The 26,832-nt window shown below is 39.1% G+C and overlaps 2 protein-coding genes across 5 annotated transcripts in view; one reads left to right on the top strand and one right to left on the bottom strand.

The window, feature by feature from the left end:
- The window catches only part of BLNK (B cell linker), a 106,702-nt gene that overhangs the window by 68,357 nt on the left and 11,513 nt on the right, over window positions 1-26,832 (top strand). For 3 of the 4 annotated variants that reach the window (XM_076338811.1, XM_076338810.1, XM_076338808.1), the window contains 15 exons: window positions 3,636-3,701; window positions 9,452-9,508; window positions 12,223-12,272; window positions 14,351-14,391; window positions 15,271-15,427; window positions 16,689-16,858; window positions 17,362-17,443; window positions 18,203-18,283; window positions 19,731-19,756; window positions 20,334-20,362; window positions 20,681-20,776; window positions 22,316-22,358; window positions 24,774-24,801; window positions 25,107-25,179; window positions 25,794-25,824. In XM_076338811.1, coding sequence (XP_076194926.1) covers window positions 3,636-3,701; window positions 9,452-9,508; window positions 12,223-12,272; window positions 14,351-14,391; window positions 15,271-15,427; window positions 16,689-16,858; window positions 17,362-17,443; window positions 18,203-18,283; window positions 19,731-19,756; window positions 20,334-20,362; window positions 20,681-20,776; window positions 22,316-22,358; window positions 24,774-24,801; window positions 25,107-25,179; window positions 25,794-25,824 — 1,030 coding nt within the window. The remainder of the gene's footprint in view (window positions 1-3,635; window positions 3,702-9,451; window positions 9,509-12,222; window positions 12,273-14,350; window positions 14,392-15,270; window positions 15,428-16,688; window positions 16,859-17,361; window positions 17,444-18,202; window positions 18,284-19,730; window positions 19,757-20,333; window positions 20,363-20,680; window positions 20,777-22,315; window positions 22,359-24,773; window positions 24,802-25,106; window positions 25,180-25,793; window positions 25,825-26,832) is intronic. The other variant, XM_076338809.1, reaches the window with a different exon arrangement.
- The window catches only part of ZNF518A (zinc finger protein 518A), a 47,533-nt gene continuing 27,936 nt past the window's right edge, over window positions 7,236-26,832 (bottom strand). The window contains exon 4 of the mRNA XM_076338806.1: window positions 7,236-7,318. Coding sequence (XP_076194921.1) covers window positions 7,278-7,318 — 41 coding nt within the window. The 3' untranslated portion in view covers window positions 7,236-7,277. The remainder of the gene's footprint in view (window positions 7,319-26,832) is intronic.

Raw genomic sequence — 26,832 nt, 5'->3', positions numbered from 1 at the left:
AAACATTAGTTGGTAATGACGTCCTGACTCAGATGTGTTGTGAAGAAAGAAGGTTATAGTTATGTACCTGAAGCAAGGGCTGTCTGCACTGGGCCACGGTAGCCTCCATTTCCTAGACACTCTCAGGGCTGCTGCTCTGATAAGTTCCTCCCACAATGAACCTCTTTACCTGGAGTATTGTCTTAAGTAAAGAAAAGTATTTGAGAGCCAGACAAAAAGTATTTGAGAGCCAGTCAGATACACAGATCCAGGCAAAATGTTAAGTGTATAAATGCTCTTCTGAGCTTCACTTTCCGCATCGCTCAGCCTTTGGGCTTGGGTTTGAGACCCTAAGATTTGGAGAGTCCTCTTGCTATAGGCTTTGCTATCTGCCTCTCATCTTTTCTACCGTCTCTCTAAAATCACAAGTCAGATAGACAGCTCTCTGTAAAACTTGTCAGTTGTAGCCTATTATATCAGCTGGCATCTCAAGAAATCTCAGCCTCTAGCTAACTGGACAGACTGGTTTTTGCAGCGTGTTCAACTTCATGGGTCAAAGGGGATTCCACTTGAACTGGAGGTCATCCATGCTTGATGACTTCCTACACTTACCACTATACAGCGCACTGGTTATCTGCTTACTCTCACAGGCTTGATACCAGTTAAGTTGTCCGGTGGCAACAAAGTAAGTATTCTAGCAGCTCCTACAATAGCTACATAACTTTAAAAATTAAAAAATTTACACAAATGCATATTAGATACTCCCTAATTTATCACAATTTGTAATTAGAAAATGAAATGGCTCCAGAAAAAGAATGAGGAACAAAAGAGGCAGAGATTTTTAGGAAACTTGATTATGCAAAAATAGGAATGTTTTGATTTCAGTCCCTCTACATGGGAAAAATAACTGATCGCACTAATAGGGGCATATGCAATTATCTCTAATTTAAATGCATCTTTTTTTAAAAAATGGAAATATGTGTTAAAATGCTCTTTTAAACTATAGACTTATTCAGTGCACATGGAACACCTGTGATAGTCTGAGTTCACCTGAATATGATCAAATGAAAAGCAAACTGTTCTGGATACTCATAGTTACAAATTTTGGGGTGGGTTTTATTGGGGGTGGGCTTAGAGACTAAAGTGACAATATCAAATAAAATCAGTCATGTGAAAAATGAAACACCTTTTTTCAAAATAAAGCCATAATTTTACCATTGTAAAGATATATGAATGTCAGAGATGAGCAATAAGCAATATTCAGATCTAAATCTACAGTTAGATTATATTTTGTTGTTGTTGTTTGGGTCCTATCTCTAACAAACAATAAATACTGGAAGAAAAATAACTGATGCTTACATGCATTTCTAATTAAAGGCTGGCAAGCCTTTTTCAAAAAGGACAAAAACACTTGCAAACAACCATTCTCCCCAAACTAGAACTAAACCATTTAAATCTCCTCTCATTCTTTTCATTCCTCATTACTTTTCATTTATAGACACTGGCAGGTGCCAGCTGGGGCACAAGACAGAAACAGTAAACTGCAGAAGATGGCTTTTGTGATGTTTCAAGCATAACCAGAAGCTGAATCTATTAGGGGGGGAAAAAAAAAACAAACCCCACAGAAAAACAGAAGTTCTGAGATCTTCACCCCCAATTTGCAGATGTAATGTATCTGATTAGTTTAGATAATAATCCAAGCTATTCTCATAGATGTAGTGCATTGTTGCAGGAAATCTCAAAACATTTTGCTGTGCACCTTTTCTCACGTCTATAAGTAATTTTTTTTTATATCAGCAGGTAACACTATATCCTTTTGCTGTAAATTAATAGTATGAGTTTTGAGCAAAAGTTAAAGATGTGCTTGTGAATTATTTGTCAGTTATTCTCATGATTCTTTTTTTGCTGACTTGAGAACCTAAAAAGAATAGGTTGAATTGTTTAAGTGAAATTAGGCAAAGATTTAGGCTCTAGGAATAGTCTTTAAGTACCAGACCCGTGACCACTAGCCTGTGGGATCAGGATGCTCCATGTTGTTGTATTACAGGGCTCCTGAAAATACGGAATATCCTTCAATTCCAGCCAACATAATGAAAGGATCGGATTTTTCTGTTCTGTTAATAAACATTGTTAAGACTAAAATTAAGCTTTGTTATTTATTTCAGGATTCCAAAACCTGACAAGTACTCAGTTATTTAACTGTCCTTTTTAAGCAGGTCTCGTAAATTGGGATTAATTGTCACTAATTACCACAGTTGGTCTAAAATCAGTAGCAGAAGTAGGAAGGTCCTGCTCAGCATAAGCCTAATACTCTACTGTTGCCTTGAGCGGCTACATGTCTGCTCAGCCTGAACGACGGACTGCAGGCACATAATCCCATAATGTTAGTGCAGTTACTTCCTGATTTTGTTCAGCTAATTCTCGTCTAATTCCCATTTCCTTTGAAAAAGTTATTTTAATTTTTAAAAGGCAGCTGTAATTACTAATGCTGAAGCTGGAAGATAGTTTCTTTTTAGCAAAGCTCTATACATTACTCAACCTTCTGCATAATAAGGTTTAAAGAAATCTTTTTAAAAAAGAGAAAGAATACTCTGTTTGTACTTGTCTTTGTAAGCAAAGGTTGCAAGAGTTTTGGTAGCCTGATCGTGCATCAGAGATGAGGTAGGCAAGGCTAAAATGTGGAATGACAGACAACTTACAATGAAGAATGGAAGGCAAAATTTTTTTAAGCCCTTTTTGAAAAAAATCATTGCTTTCCTTTATTGGTTGTGATAAAATCTTCAGCTCAGGTCTAATAAAAGATGCTTAGTTTAGGTGAACAGGAAGAACATACACTGTGTGAAGAAACTAAAAATATATATGCATTCTATAGAAGTTTCTAGTATGACCAGACTTCCAACAGGTTTCACCTGATATTGACTTGATTTTAGTGGTGCGGTTTTTTGAATGAGAAGGGAGGTGGGATTCTAAATGATACTTGCTGAGTGGAAAATGAAATATTTAACTTAAATTGCCTTGATTATGAGTAAAATTTTAATTAGGTCAGTGCAGCTAATAAATAAAAACAATCTTTGATTCCAGATATCAGTCCATGTAACTGGAGTCCTGAGATCACGAGTTTTTACAGCTCAGAGTCACAGATACTCTAGTGGTTTCTTAGATGGCCTGGGCCTGGGAATGTATCCTTCCCCCCACCGCTACCTCCCCAGTATAACTGCAAACATTATGGGAATGAGGTAAACTGTCCACTGATAAAACAACTCGTGTAACATCAGAAATCAGAGGGCATTCCCATTATAGCTATGGAGTGTCGTAAAGTCAGTTCTGAACAAAATGTTAACATTGAAATATTCTAAACTGTTAATTGAGGTAATGATGTTCTTTCCTGATGCACTTACTCCTAAATCAATTGTTTAAACTGCACTTAACTGTATTAAGGAGGATAACACAAATCACACCAAAGAGCCCTGTTAAAAAGGGAGGGAAACTTCATACACAAATGATTTAGCAACTAAACTACTTATTGAACATACATTAAGCATTTTTGATGTGTGAAATATTACTGGAAATGCATTTCCTGTATTTTTCTTAATTTATATAAATGGGTGTTCAATCACATAGTAATTTTAATGCTGGCTTTGTTTAATATCTTACAGGAAGCTTCAAAAGATGGTGCATGACATCAAGAAAAATGAAAGTGGGATAATAAACAAGTTCAAAAAGTAAGTTTGAAATGCCAATCCTAGCTTTATCAATTTGGGGAAGTTCAGATTGCTAGCATAGTGTATAGTACTTTAGTGATGGGACTGTGTTATTCTAGAGGCATGTGCTTCAGTGTATGTAAAGAGCTTCAGTCCAGACTTGAACATGCAGACTTGTCATCAGTATTAAGAGTATCACAAAGTAGTTGCAGAACTGGCCTCCAACAGGAGGTTGTGTTTGTAGCCCTGAAAAACAGTATTTGGGTAAAATGCATTTTTCTTACATAGTCTTTGGGAATGACCATCGCTGCTTGTTTGGGTGTGTGCCTTTCTCCTCAGGCCACTGTTTAGGCTACCTGCTGCAATTAAGTTTTAATTTGAGCTCCACCTTGAACCAGCTGGTCAGACATCATAGTTAGAATTCTCATAAAAATGCTAAGTCCTCCTGTGTTTCAGTCCCATACAACAAACCCCAGCATTACCTAACATCCTTATTCCAGTAAGAAGTGCTAAACAGCATGTATATTGATGTCACATGCATCATATCATAAAATATTCATGTGTATTTATACACAGAAAGAAATTCCAGTAATTCTGCATCCTTGTCAAATGAATACACCATTCACTGTTTCCAGTCAAACATCTATTTAAACCAATTAGCTATTTAGCACACTTTTTCTTTATGCAGTAGCTCATTTGCATTGAACTTCCATTTGGATGTGATTTTTTGCATTCAGATGTCTTTCTTTACATGGGTCATTGACGAGAAAAGTACTAAGTACTTTTAAAAGTTAAATAGTACACAGTATCTGCAGTATTTCCAGGACAACCATATTAAATTCTAGAAATTCAGCTTTCGTACATAAAAGGCACATATAAAAATTGTTTAAAATTGTTCTTAAAGAGTGACCATGATGGTTCAGTTCAAGGAAGAAGAAGGAAAAAAAAAGTGTGGTTTTAACAAGAGCTAATTCTAGGTATATACAAAGTGGTGAGTAGGTTGGTGGGAGAAGCAGTAGGGCTGTGCATGGTTTGGCTATGCAAGAGCTCCAGAAAGCCTGGCTGGCTACAGCTACTGCCCCTGCTGCCAGCCCAGGCAGGACTGGTGTTTGTGGGGCAGCTGCTATCCCTGGCAGAGGAGGGAGATACACTTCTAGGAGCAGCATCGACCACCTGGCTCACCCGTTCCCCAAGCAGGAGGGAGTAACCTTAGGTTGCAAGCCCTCCTTTGTGGCCTCTTTATCGCAGCTGTGTTTCTGTCCACAAACCTTGAGCAGGCTCTGACGGTAACACCTGATAAATCAGATAGATTCTTGAGATCACTTTTTTCCTTCACTCATCCTCTTTCGCTCTAACACTGCTGCAATTCACAGTAAATCACAGTCGTGTGGTATATGTACTAGTTATTCCCACACAAGCACAAAAGCAAATTTTCCCTTAAAATGACCCTCTTTCAACTACTTGGATCTTTAATTTAATCTATGTGAGGTTTTGTTTTTAACACAGTGTGTATGTAAATAGATCACTGTGCTCAGAGATCCGTCTGCAAAAAACTCATAGTTTCACCTGGGACCTGCTCACAGGGAAGAGCTTTTAGGCTGTAAAGGCTTTTGGTGGGTTTTTGGAGGGGAGGGAGGTGAGAGGGATTGGGGTTTTGGTTTTTTGTTACTTTTTAATAAAGGGTGGCTTCCTACGTCACAGTAGTAGTTTAAGTGTAGTTAATAACGTTGCAGTGGGTCCAATTCAAATGCCTCGGAGAGGAAAGCAGATGACAGAAATAAAAGCATCTCAAACCTATAATTTGAGGCAACAAATTGTCTCCCATAGTTGCCTGGACATGAGTTCTGCTGTTAATCAGTATTGGTCTGACTGTGTGTCCTTCCCTGAGAGTAAGGGAGGACAGACAAGGGAAAAATAACAAGAACTAAACGTAGCTGAAGCTGGGAAGGTCAGAGGTGCCATCATTAAATGTCAGATACAAGATTGCTGCTATAACGCTGCAATTCTTTGATTCTCTCAAGATTGAAAAAAATTCCACAAAAAAGAGCAGGCTCATAAAAACTCTCTTAATGTATGACTGCAGCACAAAGCTTACAGTTCACCTTCCCCAGCTATAAGAATACAAATTGAGATGTAAAAAAAAAAAAAAAAGGTAATAATCTTTCTGATACTTCTATGGTTCATCTGAGTCATATTAATCTCTTCTGCAATTATGAAGATCAGAAACTTACTCTTATTTTTTTAAAAAATCAAAGAATAAACTCTCACATTTGCACATGACTTGAGAACTCAAATCTCGAACCCAGCACATAATGAGACTTGCAATAAAAGCATGAGTTTACAACACTAAGGATATGTACAAGAGGTGCCAAGCTTTGCAGAATTAGAACTGGCTGTATTCCTCTAAATGTGCCCTTTGGGGGCTTTTTGTTTGATTTTTAGTAGATGCTTTTTCTAAAAAAATGCAGTTATCCAGTTGATCACTTCCTCCATTTCAGCTATAGGATTATTTTATTAAATGTCGAGGATCTAAACACGACTGAAGCAGGAAAAATTGTATAAAAAATTGGCTTTATGTAGCACAGATTTGGAATTTGTCTATATGCTGGGGAAAAAAAAGATCATTTTGGCTCAAATTCAAACCTATTATAAGTAGAAATAATTTTAGAGAAGTCAAATAAAGCCTAAAGTTGTCACACGTGTACTGTAAGCCTCTGAAACTGAAAGAATGATCAAATACTTATGAAATACATTTGACTTATTACCAGTATTTGTTAAGACAAGTCTAAAATCTGGATTGGCTCTTGATTGTGCAGAAAAGTAAGAAGTTCTTGCATCAAGTGTCTTGCTTTCCAATCTAGTTCATCTGCGGGGTGCAGGGGGGAAGGGTTATGTCTGCCATCCATCTGTGCCTTAAAGGTCTGTGGAAAGCAGTCTGAACAGTGGTGATAACGGGAGAGAAAACTACAGATTGTTTCTTCACTGCTTAAAAGTTCCTGTTGTTTAGTCCCCATCCTGACTCAAAATTTTTCTGACAGCAAAAATATTGCCCACTGTAAGTTACCATTCACCTGCTTGCCCTTAATCACATGCAAAACTGTTTACAATATTGGAGTCCCAGCTGCTGTGCGGATCATGATGTCAAAGAGGATTATGTACTCAGGTGTAGAAGCAATAGGCATAGCCAAAGTTGTATAAACAAAGAGAGCTGGGGGCTTTTTTTCATATTCACATCCTTCGTAATACAGAACTGGGAAGTAAGAGAGAAATCGTAGATTTCACTCTGCAGGATAGTTGCCTATGCTTGAAACACACTGTAAAGATGTAGCACTCATCTGTAAATCATAAGCTTTAAGCCTCTAGGCTTTGTTCAGTGGAATCCTAGCTCCATTGAAGTCGATGCTAAAAGTCATACTGCATATACAGCAAAGTCAAGATTTCACCCTAATATTTTGGTACGTGCTGACCTACTGTGTTCAATAAGAAACGAGAAGTTCAGGTTACTCACCTTGTAGCAATATCACATCCTATCAAATCTTCCTTTGCAAAGCCATCAGAAATCATGCACTTGTAGTTATTCGTCTAACTGCACACAACTCAAATACGTGCATTTCTTGAAATCACATTTGCCATGTTACCTGAAAAATGGAAAGAAAATACATCTTCATCTCATCTGCTTTACCCAGCTTTTTAGTTGGGTAAGTTTTTACTTCAGATTTGTCTGGTCCATTTTCCTATACCACTTATAACTTAGGCGGTAACTTCAGGCAGAAAAAGGAGTTGTGCCACTAAATGTCTCTTCAACCTGCGTAGCTGCAACTAGATGACATCCATGATAAAACCCTTGGCAGAGGGAAAAGTGGTATTTTATGGACTAAACAATGAGAGAAAAGTACTAAAATCAAGCTGTACCCCACTTAGAAAGGGAAACCAGGGAAAAGTATAATACCTAATTTTAACTGTATTCTGAAGAAATACTAATTTCGACATGTAACTGAATAGAATGTTTTGAGTGTCAGGATTTTTAGTAATATAACAATATTTCATCAAAGTAAAGATTAATAAATCACAACTGTATGCCATTTCACTGCCACAGCACATTATAAAGAAAATGTGCAAAAGAGTAGTAATAACACTTTAAAAAAAAAAGTTTCAGATTAATTTTTTGTACAATCACCAGATACTTCCAAAGCTATAACAAACTATTCCACTAGGTCATGAGAACACAGCTCAGGAAAAGTTTATCTGTCAGCTGGATTGCACCTGTTTGGAACTCTGAAAAAGTTTTCAGCAAAGTTCAATTAATTTATCTTTTAATCACAAGTGTGATGATCTAGTGCACTTAGGACTAATACATACTATAAATATTCAACTTAGTAAAGATGTCAATATAATTTTTGTAAAACTTAAGTTAAAATGCTTCCTAAGAAGGGAGTGGACTTTGTACAGAATTAACAACAGAAAAAGTGAAAGACTCTTGAAAACAAAGAGGTTCTAGGCACATCTTAAATGCTAGGAGAGTGAGCAGAAACACTAGTGAGGAAATGCATCTGTAGGAGAACTAAGTGCTACACGTAAAGGGCTACTGCTACGTACATTTGGTAACTTTTCTGGGTGTAGCCTGTAAAAACAAGTGTTGCTAGAGCAGAAAACCCAGACCTCTGCTGCAGTTTATTTAAAAATTCTCCATTTAGTGCAGGAAAACACAAAAATATGCTATGAACTCGAAGCATGTGATTAATATTTGCAATTCCTACAGGACTCCTTACATGAGAAAAGTTAAGCACATGCCTAAATGCTTTGTTGGATCAACCTCAGCATGCTATAGAGGGGAAATCTCGGAATACACTGTTTTTTAAAATGAAATGGTTTATTCTCATAAAAGTTATTGTGAATTTCTGTACATTGCATTCTGCTCTTGTGTGAGCAGCATCTAGACCCCATTACATGAAATGTCTCAAATGCTACCTGTTTATTTGTTGAAGCTAAAATGTATATAGTAAGATGTGTTATGTTGCTTTTAAAACCTGTAAACATAATCTCAGAAATGTACTTGGATTTTATTGAGTCCTTTAGAACTGAAATTTCTCAGGTATATTTCAAAATCTCCAGAAAATTACTTATTTTCTATTAAATTTTAGAAAAATACTGGTCCCATTAAAGTAAATGGAAACTTGAATTATTTAATTGTGTTCTATCACAGCTAATACAGAGATACTTCACCACCTATAACTTAAGTCCAGAGCGGAGTAGCACTAGAATATTTTACTTGGAAATTGCATTTGCTATAATTTGATATAACTCTGTTAAAAGATGGGTTAGGAAATCATTCAGTCTTCCACTGAAATATGTATGCTCAGTTGGATGGCATTTGATTCTTTCAGTCCTTTCTCATTAACTTCAGGGGAACGGGACGGAGTCAAGTGTCACTCTGCAAGCATCTATGTGGATAATTATGTCAGAATCTGAAATAGCTAGGTAACTACTCCTTGGCATAGAGGTTATGTCTTTTGAGTTTGCATTGTGGTTTGCACATTGGGTAAAGTTCTGGCTCTTGCAAAGATGAAGCTCCAATTGACTTCAGAAGAGCCTGGATTTCAGTTCTGGCACTCAGTAAATCATACCAGTACAGTGAGAATTATTTTTTTAAGTGGATTTGAGTTTTAGAATAAATAACATATTTGACGTGATTCTAGCAAATATAGATGTGGCCGTGAACTGTTTCAGCTCTGTGACAGAAATATTATTTCTTTTCTTCTATTGATATTCAGGTTCCAAAATGAACAAGTGGCCTTAATTTGCAAAACTGGGAAAGATACTTGGGATCGGTATGCTATTTCAGAGCTGCACAATGGCATGATAGGCTGCTTAGACACAGACCTCTGTTCTGTGCTTTGTATGCTGTCGTTATAACATATTTACATTTTCTATCGGGGCCACTGCCAGGATTTACAGGGCCTGGGACAAAGTGTTGAAACCTTCTGCTTAGCAGCTTGGAAATGTATAATGTGGCTTAAGCCACGTACTTTACACTGTGACCCAGACAGCCTCTTACTATTACATCAGTTCCACTATTTTCCAAGTCTCCACCGTCTCTGAACAACTCACGATAGACATGTTGCAAAGTATCAGAAATAGTGTGGCCAGTAGGAGTAGGGAAGTGATTGTGCCCCTGTACTCGGCACTGGTGAGGCCGCACCTCGAATACTGTGTTCAGTTTTGGGCCCCTCACTACAAGAAGGACATTGAGGTGGTGGAGCATGTCCAGAGAAGGGCAACGAGGCTGGTGAGGGGTCTGGAGAACAAGTCTTATGAGGAGCGGCTGAGGGAACTGGGGTTGTTCAGCCTGGAGGAAAGGAGGCTGAGGGGAGACCTTACTGCTCTCTACAACTCCCTGAAAGGAGGTTGTAGCGAGGTGGGTGTTGGTCTCTTCTCCCAAGTAACTAGCGATAGGACAAGAGGAAATGGCCTCAAGTTGCGCCAGGGGAGGTTTAGATTGGATGTAAGGAAAAATTTCTTTACTGAAAGAGTGGTGAAACATTGGAAGAGGCTGCCCAGGGAAGTGGTGGAGTCCCCATCCCTGGAGGTATTTAAAAGACGAGTAGATGAGGCACTTAGGGACATGGTTTAGTGGACATGGTGGTGTTGGGTTGACGGTTGGACTCGATGATCTTAGAGCTCTTTCCCAACCTCAATGATTCTATGATTCTATGATTCTATTTTAACAGATTTTGGTCTACCCTCCCTAAGACCTGAGATCTGCCCTGGCAGTGGCCCTGGGTTTTTCTTTCTAACGTGCCTGTGCTAACCTGGATGGAAGACAGCAGCAGGGCTCTTGAGAATGCTTTTTAATTCACTGTTTGTACACTAAGTTATATTATGCTGCAGGAAGTTAAAGACTCGGAGGAGGCAGCTATCCATCATTAGTGTTATTAGTAATGAACAAAGTAGGTAAACACGTCAAAAATAATGTGCCTAGACTGTTTTTCATTTGGGTTTTGGAGGTTTTTTGTTGTTTGGTTTTGGTGTGGTTTTTTTCTTTTTTTTAGCTTTAGCAATGCCTGCACCATTTATTCATTGATTCATGCATGTGCATTTTTTTTGTGACTATCTAAACAACAGAACTCCATGAATTCAACTCAAAAGTAGCCACAGCATTTCTCAAAACAAACAGGAAAAGCTTGTAAATTGATGTGTTAGTGCCAGCATGCCACCACCCTGAATTACATTGGTACCTGAACAATGACACCTAAGCAGCATGCTCAGGACCTAAATACTGACTGTCAAATTCTTGTGGTAAAGCAAAATTTGTAGACATCACTATTGCTCAGAGATCACAAGAAAACATTTTAAATTCTTTGTGGACAATTTTTTTGTAAATAATTTGCTTATTTTTGCAAATGAATTTGTTAGGACCTGATTGAAGAATGAGTGAAGCCATCAATTCAGGGGACAAAGGTTCAGGTCCATGGTGAAGTCCCATCAGTGCTACAGGGAAGCTGTCAGACAATGTTCAAAAGTCACTTTGAAGAGTCATTTTAATATAAATTGTGTTAATGTTTTATACGGCTACAAAAAGCAAAGGTGTTTTTTCTCTTCCGATCCATCAGTCTGCCCTCTGATGTCACACACGCACCATTTGTTTTGACTTTAAACCCAAATTCTTCTCTTTTTTTACAGGGTAATGAAATAATTGATGTATCAACTGACTGTAAGTCAGTGTCTTCTCTGGACAGCTGCAGTTTAGCAAACAGGAGTATACATATATATATATATATATATATACACAAATATATATGTATGAACAGGAGTACACACATACATGTGTATATACATATATTACATATATGTATACTCCTGTTTGCTAATTATGTATATACACCCACATACATATGTATATGTATAGCCACAAAGATCCTTTCAGTATTTCTACAAATTATCTTTCAATTCACTTGGTATTACAAATGCCGTTATAACAGTATTTACCAAAAAAGGGGCATAACAGCATAAAATAATAGTAAGTGGAAACAGAATCTGGCCCTGAGAGACCTGACATACATTTAAACATCAGAAAATAAAGTGCATGCAAAATGATAGTTAAAAAAATACGACTGGAGAGTGCTGCACCGCTTTTTTATGCCATAGTCTTAGAAGAGTCTCTGTGAGCCTGAACAGATTTTCATCTTCAGGTAGATGTGCATTTATCTCTGACCCCAGTGTTACCTGTTTCTGCATTGGAAATGAAGAGGAGGGTGTGTGGGCAAGGAAGCTGTTCTTTCAAAATATGTTCTTAGCAAAAAAAAAAAACAAAAAAACAAAAAAAAAAAACAAAAAAAAACCCCTCAGATTACATTCTAATTTCTTATCTGTTCCTAGCTTTTCAAAGCATTCTCCTGCAGCTATTTGCTAAGCATCTGTGATGGTAATCTGTATTTCTTCAGCTGCAGGTATCTTTTGTTATCAGCTTTTTTGTGTCTGCCTAATGCTCCCTTCTAGTGAATGTTACTTATTAGATCATAAATGTAACAATTATTGTTTACAGGCTAAAAAAAAAACCTCCACCAAGTCTACCACAACGGGATTATGCTTCAGGTAAGGCTGTATTAATGTAAATTTAACCTGCATGTCTGTGTATACTTGATACCTATACACCTAACGGTATTTCAGCTATACTTTTCCTCATCATTTGTTTTTAATGAGAGAACAATGTACCATTATCAACAACTCTGAAGGTAGTTCACACCTCTGAAATGAGAGGCAAGCAAAACTTGGCAATTTCATAGAATCATAGAATAGTTTGGGTTGGAAGGGACCTCTAAAGGTCATCTAGTCCAACCCCCTGCCGTGGGCAGGGACATCTTCAACTAGATCAGGTTGCTCAGAGCCCCGTCCAACCTGACCTTGAATATTTCCAGGGATGGGGCATCCACCACCTCTCTGGGCAACCTGGTCCAGTGTTTCACCACCCTCAGCATAAAAAATTTCTTCCTTATATCTAGTCTAAATCTACCCCCCTTTAGTTTAAAACCATTCCCCCTTGTCCTGTCGCAACAGGCCCTGCTAAAAAGTTTGTCCCCATCTTTTTTAGAAGCCCCCTTTAAGTACTGATAGGCTGCAATAAGGCCTCCCCGGAGCCTTCTCTTCTCCAGGCTGAACAACCCCAACTCTCTCAGCCTTTCTTCACAGGAGAGGTGTTCCATCCCCCTGATCATTTTTGTGGCCCTCCTCTGGACCCGCTCCAACAGGTTCATGTCTGTCTTATGCTGAGGGCTCCAGAGCTGGACGCAGTACTCCAGGTGGGGTCTCACCAGAGCAGAGTAGAAGGGCAGAATCACCTCCCTCGCCCTGCTGGCCACGCTTCTTTGGATGCAGCCCAGGATACGGTTGGCCTTTTGGGCTGCGAGCGCACATTGCTGGCTCATGTCCAGCTTTTCATCCACCAGTACCCCCAAGTCCTTCTCGGCAGGGCTGCTCTCAATCCCTTCATCCCCCAGCCTGTATTGATACTGGGGGCTGCCCCGACCCAGGTGCAGGACCTTGCCCTTGGCCTTGTTAAACCTCATGAGGTTCATACGGGCCCACTTCTCCAGCTTGTCCAGGTCCCTCTGGATGGCATCCCGTCCCTCTGGCGTGTCCACCGCACCACTCAGCTTGGTGTCATCTGCAAACTTGCTGAGGGTGCACTCGATCCCACTGTCTTATGTCATTGATGAAGATATTAAACAGTACTGGTCCCAATATGGACCCCTGCGGGACGCCACTCATCACCAATCTCCATCTGGACATTGAGCCATTGACCACTACCCTCTGAATGCGACCATCTAACCAATTCCTCACCCACCAGACAGTCCAGTATGTTGTCCCAAGTTGTCCTAGTATGAAGAAAGAGTAGCAAGTAGCTACTCTTTCAAAATCAGTATTTACCAGGGTTGTGCATGTAGGCTGCTCTAAAAATGGAGGAGAATTTGCATCCAGTCCTCTCTGCCAGAAATTGTGATGTGAAAGTAAATAGGGGAAAAAACATGAACAAATGGATCATCACAGATTCAGAACCTTAATACTATTAACGTGACAATGATGATGTCATGAATTATCTTAGAGGTAGAACTATATTTGCTTATCATACAGCATTGTTCCACAAACTAGTTCATGCCCATTTTTACAAGTTAACAGCTATCTTGTTAAGGAAACAGTGATATGAAAACTGAAGCAAAGAAGGCGGAGTTTGGAAGTTATCAGACAATTGTTCCGTGTTTAACATAAACACTTGTAATTAGTGAGCTGTCTTGGAGCTTTAACCAAGAAACAAGAAAGTGCGAGGCCCAGAGGTCAGCAATAGATCCATTATGTAGAAATTCTTACTCCTACTTAAAGATCAGATGCATTAGCAGGACACTCTGAGTAAAGTGCATGCTCTGCTGTTCAGACCATGTGCAGTTTGCCATTTTCTAATGCTTTTCCAACAGCCCTGAAACAATTTATCAAAAACAAGCAAGCAGGCATTTAATTTACTATTCAGTCCAAACTAGATGTGTTGCTGTGAACTGTTTAGGAAATTTTGACCACTCTTTTTTTAACTGAATATGATAGATTTTTGTTCAATCTATGCTTACGATAAACGTTTATGTTCACTATTGAATCTCCTTAAATAACTCTAATGTTTGGTTTAGAACATGCAGACAATGAAGAGGAACAATGGTCAGATGATTTTGTAAGTACATATTTTGGGGCAGTAGGAGGTTACTGTAGCAACAAGTTCAGCAGAAGCAATAATAATAAAAGTTTATTTTTTAATCATCTACTTGTGGTTGAACTTAATACTACTGAAATGTTATCTAATTTGTTACATCAGCATTATTTACAAGTAGCCAATGATTTTTAGCTACCTCAGTTTTTTTTTTTTACATTCAACTTAGAAGTACACTCAGAAGCACTGTCAGTGGTAGCTATGGATGCTAAGCTTTTTGGATAAGTAAGCACGTGGCATCAATTTGAGGGACTTCTCAAACTGAACAGTAATTTCAGAAACCAGTAAGATCTTGTATTTGGGGGAGGGACAGTGGGAGGAGTGAGGAGGGGAAAGCCGCTTCTTCCTAAAAATGAAAAATTTCTGATAAGATTTTAGAGAACATTAGAATGAAGCAAGTCATGGTCATCAGCCATGTAAAGTAATTGCCATAGTGTACAACCATCAGCCTGCAGTGACTAGTTTCCTTCTGGAGTTAGCTCCTGAGTACCCTTTTAATAGGAAATGGAGAGGAAGTGGCAGGACACATCGGAAGTCACAGTTGGAACTAGGCCTGTGAAGGGAAACAAGCTGTTGGTCCATAATTTGAAGACTGAACTCTTGGTGTGAAAAGACTCCTTGGAGACAGGGAGCAGGAAGCTCCTGGGAGGAGCAGTAGGGGAGGCAGGTGGGAGTACCGATTTGTTTAGAGAGGGAGCACTAAAAGGGAGTGTAACGTGTCCTTTCAAGGATACATTCTTGTAGTTTAGTTAATTGTACTCCTGCAAGGATATTTGTGTCATACACTGCTATGAAGCCCTAAGTATGTTATGAGATGAGAAATGGGAAGTTCTGTCTTTCTAGGACAGTGATTATGAAAATCCGGATGACCACTCTGACTCTGAGATGTATGTGGTCCCCAGTGAAGAGAATCCTGATGACAGCTACGAGCCGCCTCCAAGTGAGCAGGAGAAAAAGAAGATTCCTTCCGCATTCCCTATTTCTAGGGGTGAATACGCAGGTAGTTATGGACTAGTTGGCTATGTCAGCTTGATAATTGCTTATTTATCAGTACCAAAAGAGGATTGGCCTCAAATGGACTAACCTGTGTTCTCAAGAGTTTGCTTTTAATTCTGGCAATCAGGTCTTCAGCTTTCAGGGGTATGATTTGTTATTACAGCATGAAACAGGTTAGTATTGCTGCTAGTGATGTTTAGAATTTTAAAAAAATGTGTCCTAGAGACTTTGATAGACATCTACTAACCACAAAATTCAAGCAAAGGTATGGGAGATATCACTAACTTGGCTCCAGATTCATCTGCATAATTTAATGCAGGAATTCGTATTGAAGATTAAGCGCATAAGACTATACAGGTCCCTTCTTAATCTTTTCTGTATCTCAAATCAGTATTCCAAAAGCAGTAAAACAGAGGACAAAGCAGCCCAAATATTCACTCTGTATTGTCCTTCAAGATTGGTACAGGGGAGATTAAATATCCTGAAAAACAGGACAGGATAAAGGTTTTCTTTACATCAGTCCAGCATAAAGGCGTTTTTTTCTTCCTGTTTTTGATTCTTTTCAACCATGGGCAGATTGCACTGAAGTGTATGAAAGTTAGCTTTGGTTAGATGAAGATTTGGGCCATGGGGAAAAGCAACATTAGCATGATGCCTGCTTTCATTTTTGTATGATATAAGACTGCTACTGGTTATAAATAATCATCAAAGTGCTAAAATGCCACATACGTACTCATAGAAGTTTATCAGCACTTAACCTATGTGTTCTTTGAAAAGGGGAGGAATTTTTAAAATGACGCCCCACAGGACCTGGCATAACTTGTGTTGTAGTCCCACCCTTTGTACTGTAACAGTTGTTTTTCTCATATGTCAGATATGTTTTCTCACTTCCTATCACCGAAGTTCTGGTGGTAGGAACAGGACATACTGTTCATACTGTGCCATGACTGGCACAGGACATACTGACTAATGGACTATACCACCTAGCCACCACCTCTTCCCCAAGGAGTTAAACAGTTGTTCGTACAACAGTCAGTGTCTAAGCACCCTCTGCAGCCTTATAAGAGGACTAGGTTGCTACCTTGAGTGGTGAAATAGGACCAGTTTGCACGCAAGTCTCAACATCAGGACCAGCATGCACTCAGGTCTGCCTTTTGACCTGAGCTGCAGCCACAATAAAGACTTGTTTGCCCAGGTAGTAGGAGATGATCCAGAGACTAATGTGTAATTTTTACTAAGATTGTTGTTTTCTTCCATATTACAAGACAATCGCACCAGTCACCAGCAGCTTCCTCCCATCAACAAACCTCTCCCAAGTACACCCAGTCCAGCCATGTCCAGACCAAAGAAACCATCCGTGCCATCCCTGCCTTTGCCATCTCCTGCTGCAAAACCAAAAGTACCACCGAAGCCTAAGGAGTGTAGTGATGATGAGGTAATGTTTATAGATATACTTGTTTGACAGTTTAAATGACTGATGACCCCGCAGCAATCATAAGGTAGACTACACAGCAATGCCACGGCCTGGTCTCTTTCTTAGCCTCTATGGTATAAATGACTTTGTACATCGCAAGCAGTGACCTGCAAGTACCGTGCTGATTCCTAGGGGATATCTGCCTACTTCAGGAGGCTTTTTAGGCCACAGAATAGTTTCTGCTCATCTGTAACAAGCTGCAGGCAATGGGGAGAGCACAATCTCAAAGGCTGCCCCAGAGCCAAAGCGAAGGGAGGGCTTTTACCCATCAGTCCAGAACTGGAGTAATTTGGTAAAGGGTTTTCAGTCTTGGAGAATCCCATCCGCATAGGATGTTAAATGTCTGAAATAGCAGTCACTGTGAAATAGCAACTGTTATAAGCTGCTGCCAGGGCTTCGATCCCTACAGTTTATTGTTATGATGGAGGTTTAACTGGTAGATTTTTGTCCTGCATTTCTCATAGGATAATTACATTGTGCCAGTGGACAATGACGACGATAACTATATTGAACCCACAGAAAGCAGCATGTCACTACCTACGAGATGTGAGTTTTAGTCCTTTAAGCTAATAATTATTGCCTTGTTAGGAACAGCAGTGGAAAAATGGATCAAATTAATGTCTATTGCTAGGGTTTAAAGAGTGGAGGTGCAGCTATTAAAGAGAATGCAGCCTGCAAAAAGGCAATTGGCTCCTTTGGCCCATGACAAGGCCAAGGAAAATTATTTTTAACTTTATTGGAAGCCATGTTTAATTCCTGCCTCTCTCACTCAGCTGTTTCAAAGTCCAGCCCTTGTACAATCAGGAAGCCTTTCATGGTATGTGATCTCCCTCCTCATCCAAGGGAGCCACAGCATTAAAATTCTCTGTTTGCTGAAGTGCCTCAGGAGAAGAACAAGCCTTTTCAGGTTTTCAGTAAATAAAGGCAGACTTTGATTCTTTTTTTTTACCTCACTATTTGAAGTATATTTAGCTGGAGAGTGAAATTATTACAGTCCAAAGGTGAAAAGTAAACAGAGAAGAGTATGTAGTTCTGCTCTCTGACATTACTGACAGTATCAAACCTATTCAGCAGGGCATGAACACTGAATGATGTTTCCATTTTAAAATGAGAGCTGCTTTCTGCCTCAGTTGATTTATTCAAGGTCACACAAAAAGGCTATCACTTGGTCCTATTTAATATTTATTCTTACTGTATAAATGTTACATTGTTAGGTTTTTTTAATACATATGTGTATATATAAAAATGTATGTATATACACACACGCACAAGTATATATGTATATGAATAAAATATGGTTTTTAGCTCCTGTGAACAGATATATGAAGACAACAAAGTCAGCCCCCCCTACTTCTCCAAAGCCTTCTCTTACTTCTGATATGCAAGGTACGTAGAGTTTGTATCACTGTTAAAATAAATTAATCTAAGACTGAGGAATATTAAATTATGCTTGATGTATTCACAACACAAACCATATACATACTTCAGTAAAACAAAAATATGTTCCCCTTTAGGTTTTTCTGTGTTGTAGCAGTTGTTTTGCCTAGCTTAAATAGTAAATCTGTTTTAAGCATGAGAACAAGTCATTTGCCCCAAACCAATTTATTTTAGTCTTTTGCTCTAGCGGAGGAACGCAAATGGATCAATACAGCAAAACCAATTATAGGACTCAGTATGTTAGTAATCCCATTTCACTATAGGAATCAAGACGCAATACTTTAAAACCACATCAAGATTCAACCTCAAAGAAATTCAGTATAGGCTGATGTTTTGCATGTCCTGTGATAACAGTGTTCCCGTTCAAGTTCTATAAAAAGCAATTTATTTGGAAAAAAGAAACAAAAGCAGAAGCAAATAAGAAGAATCGTATTTGCTTTTGTAAGTGCAGATATACCTGCTTAATCTTTCTTAGCTGTGCTAACTCCGAGTTGTTTTGCATCCTTGTCATGTCATTAATTGCTTGGAATGTAACCTTTACAGACTGATCACACAGTTCTTTAAAAGTCTTTGCATATTCATTAGCAATGTGTTTAGCTTTCAAATTGTAAACTACAAATTTTTTTTTTTCTGAATGACTTAAGATTTTGTGACTTACTTTTCAGACATTTTAAAATGCCCTTTTCAATCTTAGCCTTTCTGTAAATCAGTGTCAAGCAACAACCAGCTCCTGACGGAAGTTACTAAAAAAAAAAAAAAAATAAAACATCTCCCCCTGGTGGGAACTTGGACATTTTTCAGCGCAATAAAAGCAATGAAGCCTGACACAAAATTTATTGAAATATAATTCAATTTTCATTGAAGAAACTGGAAGTAGATAAGGATGCTGGTGGTCTTGGCTTTTAGTATCTGTGAATTAAAATATGCCTATGGGACAGAGCTCAGGGATGGACACTGGTCATGCAAATGAGCCAGCTTATATTTATGATTCACCTGATCTCTTCCTCCCTGAGATTCAAGGAAAGGCTAAATGCTACCATAGGTGTGATAACACATCTTTTCCAAACTGTCCCAGGTTTACACAACACAAGCATTCATCTTGCGGGGGGGGGGCGGGGAGAAAAACAACAAAAAAAAGTTGTGGGGTGGGAGGGAGGTTCATTAATACAGTGACCGTTTATCAGACTTCCTGGGACTTTTCCTGAAGTTCCCACCAGAAGACCAGGGGTGTAGCTACCCCAGGGTTTTGGAGGCAGAATCAAGCTCTGAGCAGATTCTCCAAGTTATTTTTCCAGAGGCAGAAGTACAATTGATAGAAATTCTGATCAGTTTTTCTGGTAACACGCAGTACGTTTTTGCTAACCAAAGAACACGTTTTTTCCTCCCTGTCCTACAGAAGTCTACGAGGTTCCTGAAGAAGAGGTAAGGCCTTTCTATAGTTTATGACTCACGTTGCCCTCAGGCAGGGCACAAATGTGATTGTAAAAAAAAAACAAAACAAAAAAAAAAAAACCACCACCAAAAAACCCCAACAGTCTTTCAAAGGGGAAAAATGGGAACAAATCTCTATCTGCACTTAAAACTTTCTGACACTTACTTCACAGAAAAGCTGGCAAACCAATTCAAAATGTCTGCAGAACAGAGTAAATGGGAAGGGGCTGAAGTTTCCCAGTCCTGTGTGATAGTGATCCAGTCTGGGACGCAGCAGCCTAAGGGAATGCTTTCCAGAAGCAGCAAAGGAGCAGTGACAGTTCTGACACAGTAATTTTCTTCCCGCTCGCTAGTACTGACGTGACATACGGGCAAAGCAGCGTGCTCATGGCTTCACAGATTTACTGGTGGTGACTTCTTGCCTCTCTCATCCTAGTGCAGATTACCAGGCAGAGTTCTACTACAACGCAAAAATAAGATACTGCTGCGATAACACAAATAGGATCATATAAATGTATTTTATGAAATCAAAAAGTGACCAAATAATTCAGTGCATTTTCTCTTACAGGAAAAACCATCACCACCACCGGTAACTAGGTAACCCATTGCTATGGATGTTTGTGCATTATTTAAAACTTGTCAGAAAATATATTTTCTCGTCTAGATACTATATGTTTGATAATTCTCTCTCTAGAAGATATATATCTAGTAATTCTCTCTTTAGATTATCTACACAAAGATTGTCATCCACTCCTATGTTAATTTCAATAACCCAAACATAACACATATTAAAAAGAAATACCTCTTAAGGGTACTTTTTAGAATTTTGAGGGGGTTGGGGAGGAGAAAGAGAGTTTGCCTTTGTATTCACTGTTAAATATAATTTTCCTTTCTTAATGCATGTTTTATTACTAGGTTCACTAAGCCACTTCCGTCTATGCCTGCTCAGAATACGGAGCATTCCCACATGCACAACATGACCAGGGAGTCACCTAAGCTGGATACTTCCAGGTAAGTCAACAGCAGCTTATATCAATAGGAAATATTAGCAGAGACAAAATTTTCTCCTCTCTATTGTGTAGCCTTCAGACAATAAGCAATTGTCAGGACACACAAATAGCTAGGGATGTTGAGACAAGGTAAGAACGTAAGTTCTTATTTCCTTGCGAACTTCTGTATTCAAGCCAGTTTGCCAAATGGGTACTATTTTCTTGAATATCCCTTTAGGGATCCAGTGCAGGGGTAAAACATCTCTGCAAGCGAGTTTAAAGTCTTATTACCCACCTCTGCACCCTTGCAAATGAGATGTTTTTGCAGGAGATGGGGCACAGGATTGCTTGTAAAGAAGCTGGACACAGTAAATACATGATTTATATTCCAAGTCTCTAGAGGAAAAGAATCATAGAATAGTTTGGGCTGGAAGGGACCTCTAAAGGTCATCTAGCCCAACCCGCCTGCTGTGGGCAGGGACATCTTCAACTAGATCAGGTTGCTCAGAGCCCCGTCCAACCTGACCTTGAATATTTCCAGGGATGGGGCATCCACTACTTCTCTGGGCAACCTGTGCCAGTGCTTCACCACCCTCACTGTAAAACACTTCTTCCTTATATCTAGTCTAAATCTACCCTCTTTTAGTTTAAAACCATTCCCCCTTGTCCTGTCACAACAGGCCCTGCTAAAAAGTTTGTCCCCATCTTTCTTATAAGCCCCCTTTAAGTACTGATAGGCTGCAAGAAGGTCTCCCCGAAGCCTTCTCTTCTCTAGGCTGAACAACCCCAACTCTCTCAGCCTTTCTTCACAGGAGAGGTGTTCCATCCCCCTGATCATTTTTGTGGCCCTCCTCTGGACCCGCTCCAACAGGTCCATGTCTGTCTTATGCTGAGGGCTCCAGAGCAGGACGCAGTACTCCAGGTGGGGTCTCACCAGAGCAGAGTAGAAGGGCAGAATCCCCTCCCTCGACCTGCTGGCCATGCTTCTTTGGATGCAGCCCAGGATACGGTTGGCCCTCTGGGCTGCGAGCGCACATTGCTGGCTCATGTCCAGCTTTTCATCCACCACTACCCCCAAGTCCTTAAGAGCAGGGCTGCTCTTAATCCCTTCATCCCCCAGCCTGTATTGATACTGGGGGCTGCCCCGACCCAGGTGCAGGAAGAGGCAAAGGAACTTGAGTATGCAGTCTATTTCACTCTTGTGTCTCCAGAAGTGTAGGAAGTTGCTTCGTAACCACTGTCTCATCTCTAGGACATTGCTCTACAAAACAGGCCATATGCCCCAGGAAGAGCAGGTGGCATCCACAATATTGTGTGTGTTACAGTGTTTGGTGAGGTCCTGTGCACAGTTGCAGGGGACCCGAGGTCCAGGACAGAAGCTCTTCTAGAATAGTTCCACACTAAGGGCACAGCATCACCACAACCACTGGAGCGGTGCATAGCTGCAATTAAATCCATTTACTGCAGACCTCCTCATCTCTAGATCTAGAAATGCATATCTGAGCCAAGCAATTAAATAAGTAAATCCTACTCATCTTAACTTATTGTGTATATTTTCCAGAAATATTTTGCCTCTTCCCAGAAATCGTCTTCATCCAAAAGCAGTGAGTAATTAATGTGCCACTATAAAAGAATGTGTTAAATGTAGGCTGTTCTGTGTTTTATATATATACATAGAGATGGATGGATGCTTTTTTATTATCTGGATTAAATAACAGAAACAGATAACTCTGAATGTCAGGTTGATCTAATATTGTAATTGTGGCTATTAATCTTTTGGACATCTGTTTTGATCCAAGAAAAACCTCAGTGTTTCGAGGGATATATGTCTCAGTCCACAAAAGTTATTTCTTGTACTAAAAAAATACCAGTTGAACTCCAGGAACTTTACTTTCAGTAGCAATGGGCGATTTTGCCCAATCTGAAGCACCTTCCTTGAGCCTCATTCCTTTCAGATGATGAATGATTAATACTTTCTGAAAATGGAATCCTTCTAAAATGTCAGACTGGGTAGTAACCAGTATCACTAGATACTAGTAACCAGACTGAGCAACCAGTATCACTGGAAAATGCAGTCCATGAAGGAGTAATTGCAAGCTTTGGGTTCCTAAGGCTGTATTTAAGTCATTCTTCTCCTCTACTCTTGTCCCCAGTCTGTCCCTTCAACTGTGCTGGAACAAAGGTTTTCTGAAGTAAATTACTTCGAAACTTGTCTAACTGCAGCAAATGGGCAAAAGCAAATTCATAAAAGGTTCTTTTTCAGACAGATTAGTTCCATAAATTGTTTTGCACCATAGCTCTACTAATAGTTGTGCCAGCACACGAGAGGGTGCTCATGAGGAGCAAACTACGAAGAAACAGGGTGACAGTAACTGCATCAGCATCTGTGCCAAAAGCAATGTGCATCAAACTCTGTCTCAGCCCAGTGCTCTGAATTGTCCTTAAGAAATAATCAGTCTACCAATAACTACATAGAGAATTAAATGCTTAAAACTAGGAATTTGGGGTCATACCATAGCATTAGGTGCTATGGTAACATAATGCAGATGGTATAAGAACATCTTATAGTCTTACTTTCAATCCTTAAATTTCTAGATATACCATGTATTTCGGGGAAGGGGCGGGGGGTTGCACGCCTCTACATACAACAGCAGCAGCATTTTAGTTTCCCTTCCGCCTCATCACAACGTTCTGCCAATTTAGATCTGTATGCTGTAAGATGCTGAACAATTCCTGAGTGGTGCCAAGTCCAGGATTTCTCTTTTATGAAATGGTTTGATTTCTCAGCTTTTCTTACCAATATAAGATTAGAAAAAAAAATCCTTCTGAAGAGGGAATGTTGGACAGAAATTCCACTCTCTGATCAGCACTAACAAGAATACTCCTGCTTCAGAACATACTCAAGTGCCATATTGCAGCTGAAACCTCTCCTTTCATTCATTCTCAGAGCTTATCTCTAAGATAGATATCATCCTAGCTTTGCAGAGAATCAAGACTATTGTTTTGCTGGGGACCACATACTGAGTTAGTTACAGCACCAAGGATGGAGCTCCCAAACAAACACTCATCTGTACAATGGGTGTATTCAGCTCCTGGGTACTTGCAGTTACCCAGTTTGGCACAAGAGTCAGCCTAGGAAAGAATTACCCAGTGTAGTCCAAATTTTTGGGTCTTTTCTTGCTGTGTAAGTGGCCAGCCCTTACAGTTTTAAAGAAAAACATGGTAATGAGCATGATGTTTTGCCCAGTGCTGTGCTGTGCCTTTCCATCCCTGACTATGCACACTGACAAAGCAAAACAATAACTGAAGCATCTGTTAACTGCTCCCATTCAATTCATTTTCAACGCTAACCAGCACCGATCATGTTAACAGAACTGTAACCCTTGTTCCTCTCAAAGGCCTGGGCTGACTGGGAGAAAAATTTCTCCACATCTCACTCCCTCAACTGTTGGATGATGGATTACACCTCTCCAACCAGAGAGAGGATGCATTTGTAACCAAGATAGTGAAAAGTCATTAACCTGCTGGATGGAGATGGACAAATTAATAACCGGTGCCTCTTTGAAAGGTACTTACATATGGAAGTCTGATTCCCTAAAAGACAAGAAGCTGGAGCCGAAAGAAAGCATCTCCAAAAGAAGCTGGGAATCGGTATCCTCTGTTCCGTGGAAAATGTGTTCTTAATATATTCAAATCTGCTGCAAAATTTCTGCTTTCCAGCTCAGAAATGAAACATGAACCAAAAGGTCTTGCTGCAAAATTCAGGGCCAATTTTCTCAATACTACAGGCAATCCCAAGGTTATTAGAATGTTCAAAATTAGATTGATGTTTGCTAAAATTTTTCAAATGCTGTAATAAAAGCTGATGAAAAGTATTCTGGATATTATATGCGTTTTGTACAAATGTATCTTTAAACATTACTACAGATTACCAAGACCAGATTATTTATGCACTTCCCGTTTAATAATTCCTTTTTTTAATTGCTTCTCATCAAATCTAACATATTTTTCCATTACAGGACCATGAAGCAAACAATAATGATGGAAGTAAGTATTCTGTACTGAAAACATGGCAATATGAGTGGAATTTGTTGTCAGTATGTCACTGGTGACCTTAATATAGCATGTAGTGGAATGCGTCAGTGTAAATTTTATCCGTAACAGTCAGCGATAAACAAGAAATGGTACTGAACTGTTTTCTAGTATAATCAGAATGAAAACATGTCAAGACAAAAATTAAACCAATGGATATTTTTTACTTTTATTACATTAACACTGAAATGGCAGTGAGGAAAACCCTCTGTTCAGATACAGCTAATATTGCATACTAAATCTGTCATTTGCGTCTCTAGATCATAGCTTCAGTAACACACAAGAATCCAGACTTCCCACTGGAGCAGCTCCGTCTCCGTTACCGAGGGGCCTGTGAGTAAAAAAATAATAAAACTACTTCTTTGATAGGGATGGGGTTAATTACTAGGTGAATTAGGGACTAACTCCTATCCTTGCCTATGGCAATCAGAATTCAGGAGTAATTTTTATTGCTGTTCATGAAAGATACCCTGACTAGGTAAAGGTAAGCTATTCTTTCGTTATTTCTGGAGGAATACTGCTTGCATGCCAGTGCTACTGCCCTTCACTGTCTGCCACTGATGGCAGATGCTGGCTGGCATGCTTAATTTAGTCACATACTGCAGCAATAGCATGTGCATGCCTATAAATCCAGAAAGCTGTGTTTTTCATTAAAACTCTTCTGCCCCACCCAAGTTGTCATCTTAAGCATTGGACAGAGTGTAGCTTCCTTGCATATCGTAAGTACCTTTCCTGAGTACCCGCATTAGATCCGATACCCTTATTCTTTTCTTATTCCCTTTTTTTTTTTTTCCCCTAACTGCTACAGCTATCCGATAAGGAGATGCATCCCATCTTGGCCAGATATATTTTGGGAATCAATGAATCTGATGCTTAGTTGCCAAATGAATTCATGTATCTGCTAAGTAATCATACTTTTTTTTTTTTCTTTTTCTTCCAATCTGCAGAAAGAAAACTTCTAATGCAGTAAATTCACCAGTAAGTTGACTTATAATTGCATAATCAATAATTTTACATTATTGTAAATTATTTACATTAATTTTTAATTTATTGTAAAACTTAATTTTATCATGAGTTTGGGTACAACATAAATGCATAAAAAGAATAGGGGAAAGAGTTATAAAGAAAGGAAATGTTTGGGTGCAGTTATATGAAGTGAGCAGCAGTGAGAAAGCTCAAGTAGACAAATATTTTTCTTAAAGGGATGTTTGGATTCAATACTCTAGGATGTAACAATAAACACAGTGCAAGAATGGAATAAAATGAGAAATAAATGGGAACACAGGCAATTCAGAAGTATTCCCTGAAATATACAGAGCTGCATACAGGGAACATGGATTTATTGTAACAGTGATAGCTCAAGAAAGATGCGGGATTTTACCAGAATTTGTCAGAGGCTTTTCAGTAAGCATTTCATCATTAGAAAAATATCCCAAAACCTCTTGTGGGAGAAAGTGAGAGAACTGGTTGAAATTTTCAAAGAAATTCATTTGAAAAATGTTTTGAAACTGGTAGTTTATTATCATTGTTTCAAAATGAAAAAAAAAATTAAAACTGGAGGGTTGGGCGAGTTTTTACTGTGAGCTAAACTGACAGTTTAACTTTCAGTAAAAAGAAGTGTGTTCAGACATTTGTGAACATAGCTTGACAAAGAGGAAAATATTCAAATTTTGATTTACAAGTAGTTGGGATGGACTCTTCATTTCTGGACTTGAGATAAGAACAAACCATTTTTTACACCATAAACTTACTGATGGAAGTTAAAAAAGGGGGGGGGGGGGGGGGGGAAGTGCACGCATCCCTAGATTTTACTTTTGTAGATCTATTTATACACACAAACTGGGATTCTTTCCAAATCTACTTTGCAAAATCCCAAGCTTCAAGGTCATACAACTAGAGGCTCTTCACAGAATGGCCACATCCCTACCTCCTAATCACTCCAGGATGCTGTCAATTCTAGATGTAAACTAGTTCACAAAAAGTATA

Source organism: Aptenodytes patagonicus, chromosome 5 (assembly GCF_965638725.1).
Source record: "Aptenodytes patagonicus chromosome 5, bAptPat1.pri.cur, whole genome shotgun sequence".
NCBI classification, from domain to species: Eukaryota; Metazoa; Chordata; class Aves; order Sphenisciformes; family Spheniscidae; genus Aptenodytes; species Aptenodytes patagonicus.
The sequence above is the reverse complement of the archived record's forward strand: the minus strand, read 5'-3'. Positions and strand labels throughout refer to the sequence as shown.